The sequence below is a fragment of the Nilaparvata lugens genome, chromosome 6 (assembly GCF_014356525.2).
Source record: "Nilaparvata lugens isolate BPH chromosome 6, ASM1435652v1, whole genome shotgun sequence".
In the NCBI taxonomy this organism is placed as follows: domain Eukaryota; kingdom Metazoa; phylum Arthropoda; class Insecta; order Hemiptera; family Delphacidae; genus Nilaparvata; species Nilaparvata lugens.
In genome coordinates, this window is record NC_052509.1 from 51,100,954 (window position 1) to 51,109,648 (window position 8,695).

General features: G+C 38.0%; 2 protein-coding genes across 3 annotated transcripts; one reads left to right on the top strand and one right to left on the bottom strand.

The window, feature by feature from the left end:
* The first annotated feature begins 1,510 nt into the window (after positions 1-1,510).
* Positions 1,511-4,718, top strand: LOC111054809. The gene is made up of 2 exons (XM_039431138.1): positions 1,511-2,179; positions 4,020-4,718. The coding sequence occupies exons 1-2, from the start codon at positions 1,823-1,825 to the stop codon at positions 4,566-4,568; spliced, it is 906 nt and encodes a 301-aa protein (XP_039287072.1). The 5' UTR covers positions 1,511-1,822; the 3' UTR covers positions 4,569-4,718.
* LOC111059749 (protein ANTAGONIST OF LIKE HETEROCHROMATIN PROTEIN 1-like) lies at positions 2,174-5,413 on the bottom strand. 2 transcript variants are annotated; one of them, XM_039431137.1, is made up of 3 exons: positions 5,316-5,413; positions 4,747-5,261; positions 2,174-3,745 (listed from the first exon to the last, which is right to left on the bottom strand). In XM_039431137.1, the coding sequence occupies exons 2-3, from the start codon at positions 5,161-5,163 to the stop codon at positions 2,939-2,941; spliced, it is 1,224 nt and encodes a 407-aa protein (XP_039287071.1). In that variant the 5' UTR covers positions 5,164-5,261; positions 5,316-5,413; the 3' UTR covers positions 2,174-2,938. The 2 variants fall into 2 exon arrangements, with proteins under 2 accessions (XP_039287071.1, XP_022203071.1); XM_022347379.2 differs by having other exon boundaries at positions 4,747-5,407.
* Between the last annotated feature and the right edge of the window lie 3,282 nt (positions 5,414-8,695).

An 8,695-nucleotide genomic window follows, 5' to 3' on the forward strand; every position in this document is an offset into this window, starting at 1 on the left:
CCTTGTCAAAACACGACATTGATCCCTCAAATTGCAAAAAACTTCATAGAGCTGAATACTACCAATTGCCTTATACTTTCTATGAGCAGTTTTCTTGGCTACAATCAATCTTCTTAATTCAATGGAACCACTTAGGGAAACTAGAGACATGAACCCTTCTCATGAGTGTGAACCTCTTGATGGTCAAGCTCATATACCTACAGAAATTACTGAAATGTTCCTCAACTCTAATGTTATCATCAAAATTTGCAACTGGGTAATTCATATTCTGAAACTCCAAGAATATGGAAGCTAAATCGCACTTGTGAAAATCAAGTATTTGTTTCACATAGCAGGATTGTGTCCACCTCCTGTTCCAGGAATATGTGATGAGTGCCTTCGAGGATGCCTGCCAGGTCGATTGTCTATATTTAGACCACTCAAAGGCCTTCGACAGAGTTAACCACCCTCTCCTGGTTGCCCAACTGGAGGGTTATGAGGTGCATGTGTCATGCTCAAGTGGTTGAACAGCCATCTGAAGGACAGGACTCTGATTGTCGGATATGAGGGTCATATGTGATCTCCTTTCCTGGCTCCCTCTGGAGTCCCTTAGGGATCCCATTTGGGCCTCCTCCTCTTCAACTTGTTTATGAACGACATTGAAAGCTTCTTATCATCCAAGTTTCTAATGTATTCTGAAGATGTCAAGTTGTTCGACAGGGTATTGCAAGACATGAATCTCTGCAGCATTCTCTCATCAACCTTGATTTGTGGTGCCCTGTTATGGCTCTGAATGTAACCAAGTGTGTTGTAATGTCTTTCAAGCGTGGAACAACTATACTTGATTTTCATGAGAGGCATTCCTTTGAAAAGAGTATGCAGTTTCAAGGACCTTGGAGTGAATATGACTCATTCTCTTAGCCCACTGGATCACATAAGTGTGATCACTGGAGAGGCTAGATCTCTCCTTGGTTTTATATTTAGGTCCACCAGGGATTTCAGTTCTCCCGAGAGTCTCTTGGTTTTGTTTAGGGCTCTTGTTCTTCCAGTGTTGGCTCTATTATCTGGGCACCATACCATCTGTACCAGATTAACCTGCTGCAAAGTGTGCAGAGACGTTTCGTGAGGATGCTGAGCTGCTGGATGGGTTCAAGTACTTTGAAGTTCCTGTGGAGGAGATTAAGGGACATTTCCATCTCCTCCCTTTGGTTCTGAGGTGGGAACACAACGACCTGGTCCTTCTTTTCAAGACTGTCGATGGATATTTGGACTGCCCTGAACTTCTGGCTAGTATTAACATCTGTGTTCCAAGAGGAATGTACTGGTTGGCAGGAATAGCATGAGCTGTGAGATGCGCGAGAGGAGAGGTAAAGGAGTGAGAGTGGGGAGGCCGCTCGAAACAAAGAGAGGGGAGGTGGCTGGAGCTTGTTGTTGACCGGAGCGATGTGCACCATACGGAGGTCAAGTTGTGACTGAGTCAAATGCTTCCCCCACCACTGAAATTCTCTTTTGGGCTACTGCGCATCTTGAACTTAAGCGCCCCATACACTGTCAGTTTAACTGAAGATCGTAGATCGGGATTGCCCACACATTTGTCACTTGATCTGAAGATATTGGACTGCAGTTCACCAGGACTGAAGGTGTGTGGTCGCCGGGCAGGCGGCGATATGATGAGAGATTCGCGACAGGCAGGAGCCTGTCAGATAATGATCTCATGTGCCCGCCACCACACACTATCAGTCAGCCTGCAGGCTCACGATCCTTTGTCACCGTTTCCATCAGTTTTGCGTGAGATCATTTTCGTGAAATCATACACCAGTCGAAATTGGACTGACAACGAAAGATGGACGGGAAGCCTCCTTTCATTTCAGCGTTTATTGAATTATATCGGGCATACCCGTGTTTGTGGAAAGTGAAGGACGATACCTATTCAAATAAACGATCGCGGGATGAGGCCTACGGAGAGTTATTAAAATTTTATAAAAAAACTGTGCCATCAGCCACCATTGACACTGTGAAAAAGAAAATTAATAACTTGAGATGTGCGTTCCGTAAAGAGCTAAAGAAAGTGAAACAGCCGAAGTCAGGCTCATCAGGAGATGACGCATACACCCCATCACTGTGGTATTTCGACTTGCTATTGTTTACAGCCGACCATGAAGAAACTAGAGCGACAATTGGGAGCGACGAATCACAACTCGTAAGTTATTTTTGTTCTATTCTTTAATTTATATCAAATACACACAACAGTACATTTCATCTGATTCATTCTGCAAGATTTTACACAAACGGTATAAATATTATGAAGAAGAGCCCTTCCTGTAAATTTTTTATATATTGAGACTTTATCAGTTCGCTTTTGATAATCAATTCACTTTTCAAAACTATTTTTTGTTCATTATTATTTTTTATGTTTTTGAAATAAAACTAATTGTCTTTCATCGTACTTATTTATTGTAGCTCTACACTATCCTGATTTTTGATAATGATGATTCATGTGAAAAAATCTATTTTAGTCCTTTTTCATAGATTAACTCTCAAGATATATTATTTTTCTGTCATTTGGAGTGGGTTATGAGAAATTTGTATGTCTTAAAACCCTCAATAAAAATTAATCTTAAAAGTCTTGTTCATTTACAATGCAAAGAGTGTCTTATGTTTTCCAAACCCATCTAACATTTTTTTTCCTAACTCCACTACGTCCATGGACGTAGAAACTACAAACGACGGAGGTTTCTCTGCCGCTACTTTGTATAGTTGGTGTTTGGAAAAACTGTTGCAAATTTATTAATATCTCATTTAAAATTCAATATATTCATATATTTTTATGTTTATTATCATTAGGAACGTAGTTGGAAATGGAAAAAAACTACTTCCTAGAATAATATGAATTGGAACAAAAAATCGTACTACTGAAAAATTGTGATTTTGGACATAGTGGTTTTTGGAAACGACCTCTTCAATTATTGGTGACAAATTTGTTTTGCCAGGAAACTGCACCTTCTCCAACAAAATATTTCTTGTAATTATCACGATTGTCTTTTGCATTTTCACACAAAACTTGTCTATTATATCCCTGCCGTAGACCCACCAGCTGATCTTCCACCCTATCCCCTCGAATAACTTCCCCACTATCAATATCTTCTACATCAAGTGAATTCGATGGCATGTACAACGCTTTTGCTTCCTTCCTCAGGAAATTATGAAGAGCACACGCTGCTAGCACAATGAAATCTATTTTTTCTGGATTCAAGTTGATTTCTGTGTGAAATATCCGGAAACGACTTGACAGAATGCCGAAAGCATTTTCTACTATTCTGCGAGCTCTGCTCAAACGGTAGTTGAATATGCGCTGGTCATAAGTCAATTGTCTTTGAGGATATGGTTTGAGAACGTTTTCATGCAAAGCAAAAGCGTCATCAGCTACAAATACAAAATTGAGGTTTGCCTTGTTGGCACTGTTTGGTGGCAAATTGAGACTTTTGTTTAGTAACTTTGTATAAAAACCGGTACATTCAATTACACCTCCATCAGAGACTCTGCCGTTACAGCCAATGTTCACGTATATGAACTGATAGTCTGCATTAACGATTGCCATCAAAACTATACTGCAGAACCCCTTGTAATTATAAAAATATGAGCCACTGTTTGGAGGTTTCTTGATTCTGATATGCTTCCCATCAATGGCCCCTCCACAATTAGGAAAGTTCCATCTGTTTTCGAAATCTTTCCCTGTCTGTTGCCATTCCTCTTCAGAGTTTGGTAACTGAAACAAATAATAAATATAAAACAAAGCTTATTATATCATATGTAATTATGTTTTATGTAATTTACGTGATATCATATGTTATATTTGACAACAATATCAAATTTGATACATTTTTTTATCATACAAAAAAGTAGAGTTTAAAGATTCAATTCATTCAAAATTATTATTTCCTACAAACAGATAGATTGTTGCTGTTATTAAAAAACAATATTATCTTTCGTTTTATATATTTATAACGTTTCAAAGTTCCTCTTCAATTTATATGTTCCAGGAGAGTCAGGATGAAACCTCAAACCATACATCATCACAACTGGTATCACCCCCTTCCTCAGTTTCTAACCTCAGTTGGACTGACAATATTTCATCAGGCCCATCAACTTCATCCGGAAATCCAAAAAAATCGGGCAATCATAAGAAAAGAAAAGATGCTATCGACGCAGCTGTGAAAGCTTTGAAGGAGGACGATGAGTTCGATGGCATTGGGCTCAATGTAGCATGCAAATTACGCCGTATGGATGAAGATCAAAAACTGTATGCCGAAATGTTAATCAACAAAGTGTTGATGTATGGTGTGAAGGGAAAGCTTCAAGAGGAAACTGATGTCCGGGGTCTCAAGTTCGTACAGCCACAAACACCAGTTCGTCGAGTAGAAAAAAATATTTCCTACTCCTTTGGTCAAGATCAAAACCTCCAGACTACTAACAACTTCAGTCCGATAACTGGAGAGGGAAGTACAGGAATACCGGAAGTAAAGGAATACTTTGAATCTGCTCACGCTGACTCTGATAACCAGTTGTCTGAATTTATATTGTTGCACTAGATTAAATAGTTTTCGTGAAAAGTGCATTAGCTTTTTGTTAAATTCATTTAAAATAAATATCTGATTTTTTTCAATACACAATAAACTATAAACTATCTGCTTACATAACTTTTCAATGTAATTAAGCAAAATAAAATATAATAAGATGAATTAAGTTTTTTTTTAAATTTAATCTTACCTTCAAATAAGAATCCTTTAGCACCAGGTAAAGTTGTCTGCAGGTCTCGGGTATGATTTTCCCAAGTGCTTGAGGTGAAATTCGCGTGGGAAACTTCAGATCTTCAAAACTTTGACCCGTTGCCAAAAATCTCAGAGTTGCAGTCAACCTTTCTTCGGCAGTGATAGCCTGGCGTAAATGAGTGTCCATTTTTGTGATTCTGATTTCAACCAAATTTAAAAGTTTTTGGAAATTTTCCTCACTCATCCTTAGATAATTAGTTAGATCCTCATGGTGAGACAGCCTTAGTTCACGAAGCAACGAAATATGAGAGCTAGCCTCTCTATCTCGCAGCCAACTTTTTACCCAGACCCTTTTTTCTTGGGGTTCTCCTAGAACTGACAAAATAAACATAGCGCAACGTTTCCGACGGAGCATGGTGATAAACTGATGATAAAACTGATGAGAAACTGGGGATCTCCTACAGTCCTGTTCCAGTTGACCGACAGTCCGCCTACAGGTACTGGACTGTAGTGTGTGCTACCTTCAGGCTGTCATCTGCAGTTCAGTACGGCCGCCTGCAGACTATTGACTGCTAGTGTATGGAACTCGGCGATATTGGTCTTACGATCGCCTGTTGAGGCGGCGGCCTGCAGGCAATCGCATAGTGTATGGGGCCCCTTAGAGCTCATGCTATTCCTGACAGGCTGTACTCAAGGTTCCATTTTCCGCAGATGCTCTCACACAACAGCCTATGCCTATAATAGTGGGCTTTCTAGAATACTTCGCTCTGGTTGTGAGGCTGCTGCAGCTGACGTTGATTTCTTTGGGGTGTCCTTGGGCTTTCTCAGGAGAACTATGAAGAGATCCCTGCATGTATGATTTTGGTGTTCCCTTTCTTGTTTATGCCCTTTGTGGTAAACTTCCATGGGCCTTTTCACTTATATATAATATTGTATGTTAACTATGATTCATTATGTATTCTAATTTTGTCTTTCAAATTATCCACATAGATGTTTTCTCATTGTTGTATATTATTATTTATCTATATATTCTTTGCTTGTATCTCTTTTTCTATGTTATTTTTATGTGAAATTGGTGTTGTACCGTTGGAAGTTGAATGAATAAATGAATAAATAAACTTTCTTCCAACTAACAATCATCAGCTTCCATCAAGCATTTCTTTGCCAACTCACACGAAAAAATCTCCTCTGTTTTTGTGATCATTGATCAGAATAAAACATAAACAGGAAAAAATACAGAAGCTAGTTTGATTATCTTGTTAAATCAAGACTTATGGGCTATGAAGGTTATGTTAGCATTGATTTTGTGAGATTTTTCGCGCTCAAAGTTACTGTCACACTAGCGTAAGTTGTCACATAAGCTATTATGTAGGTCACTAACTGAAGCGTAACTGAAGATACGTTTTTGTGTCATTCAGTTTTGTTCAAGTCAAAGAAGCGTAACAGAACATATGCTTTTGTGTCATTTATTTCATCACTCGATTGTAGATACGATATCCACTTATCTTTCCAATGGCTAATACAATGAGATAAGCGTGTGTGTCACTAAATAGACCACAAAAAGTTATGTAGATAGGTCAGATAAGCTAAAAAACGGAATTTTGTAGATACGCTACTATGACTCTAAACCCTCGATTGTCCTTGATCACCAACTCTGTGAATAGTTGGAGTTTATGTTTCCTTCCATACTCTCTCCTGTAGCTTGTCTAATAATTTGTCTAACACAACTGAAACAATGCAAAATAAGTAAAGTTTTTTCTTACTCAAGACAACGTGCTAATAATATATAATTCATGTTAAGTGACTCAAAACAAATAAATAAATTAAAATTGTTGTGATAAAATTAAGATGGTTGTGATAGATGTGATTTTTCCCCAACAGAGACGCGGATACCACTATTTTTACAACGTCTTCATGCAAATTATGAAAAAAATGAAATAAAAACACACATTTATCGTCAAATTCTACAGTGACTCAGTCGAAAATATTGTGAGGGATATTAGGAAATATTGTGAGTTAATGGGGAAATATTGTGAGGAATCAAATATAAATGCAATTTCATTGAATAAAAACATAATCTGATTAATCTGAACATTCTCCGTCGGAGCTCTATTGGAATAGATTATTTTGAAATCAAGCTAAATTGAGTACTTATTCCAGAAATGCATACGTTTTATCCTGCATTCAACAACCCCATACCCACTTCCTACTTTTCGATACAGATTTTTCATATTACTTAATCAACACTAACCACTCATTTCGAATGAAAGAGATTGAGTAATAAGAGTGACGAGTTAGTCCCTCTATGGCTAGCTGGATGAATTTTCCATCAGTCCTTTCATATCGGAATTTTCCATTTCGTCGATTCCCTATTGAATGAAAGAACTTTTCGCGAACAGATTTCAAAGCACTTGGGCTCTGAAAATACTTGAATCCACAATCGTGGCCCAAGAGATAACGCGATTGGAGGGCGGGCTACGATGAGATGAGAGAAAGAGAAAGAGTGGGAGTGAGAGATGATGCTTGACGGCGAAAATTTGCCTTACGACCGACGCCTGACTTCATTGCATTAGTACCCATAGCCTAGTGAGAATAGATTGTGCTTTGAAAAAGTCCCGAAAGCATCACTACACTTTCTTCCTTGTGATATTGCTTCTCTTTTTTTATGCGCGCTATTTCTCTTCGCTTCCACTCTCCAATCTTCCTTCTCCTACCCTGCTTCCGCAACAATTTTTTATAGTCCAGCATTCGCAACGCATAGCATATCTAACCAAGTCACAAAGAGCGTTTAGGTAAGAACTAACCCACTTTCTGAAATAGAAGGGCTTTAAATCTAATTTATTCTTGCAGAGAACCTGCATTATTCTCCAACTCTTGGTGTTTGGCGTTTAGGGTCTCCTCTCCCTTCCTCTGAACCCTTTTTCCTTATGGATCCTGCCAGCGAAAAATTCCACCTTTATTCTTTTTGCGAGGCAGTAACTTGAATGATTTTCTCTGCCTGTATTAAAAAAATACATATACTACAATTCATTTGCTCTTCCTTAGCGTAACTCATATCGTAAAAAGTCTACAACATTCCCTTTACAACTTCTCATTTTTCTCTTGCAGGAACAGAACAGGCGAAAACCCCCTATGCAAGGAAGAAAAACGTTCACCTTTCAAGTTGATTGATGTTGATACTTGGATATTCAGAGAAGCAAAAACCAAAACGATTTCTTTTGTTTCTCAGACATTCCTCCGCTTAATGTATTGTTTAATTTGTGGTGACAGCCTTATTAGTTTATCAGTCAACAACTTTTCATGTTGATTGTGAAGGTTATAGTAGGTTGCCTCAGGCCGGACAGCTTCAAATATCAATGAATGAATCGATTTATCTTTCAGATATGAGTGGAGCTGAAGAGAAAGTTGAAGATTGAATATGCGTAGAATTATTATGACGGAATCTGTTTATTGTCCAAATATCCAATTACGTGATCAAGGCCATGTTTTCCTGGATAGATCGTGTCAAAAGTAATTTAGTATATTATGGATGACAATGAACAACATGACACATATTCAAGATTCATTCTTATTGACTATCAGGCTACTATAAGAGCAATAGGCAAGTCATAACCATCTGAATAACCATCAGAAGCTGCAGAAGTTATTCCTACAACTACAGAACTATTCAACAAAATTCAAATTATTCACCTTATAACACAGCTTAGTACGTGATAGCAATCGAATATTTCAATTATGCAGAGTTATAGTAAATTGTAGTTCTTCTATCCCTCCACGGATAATTTTAAATACGGTATTTATTGGGAGAAGGACGAATGACGCATTAGAACACAGCTACAATCATTCAAGTCTACTGATAATATCTGACAGGAATTTAGATAGGAATTTAATCATTGAACAATTGAAATAACAATGAGCAAGAATTCGCTGAAATTCACCCGAAATCA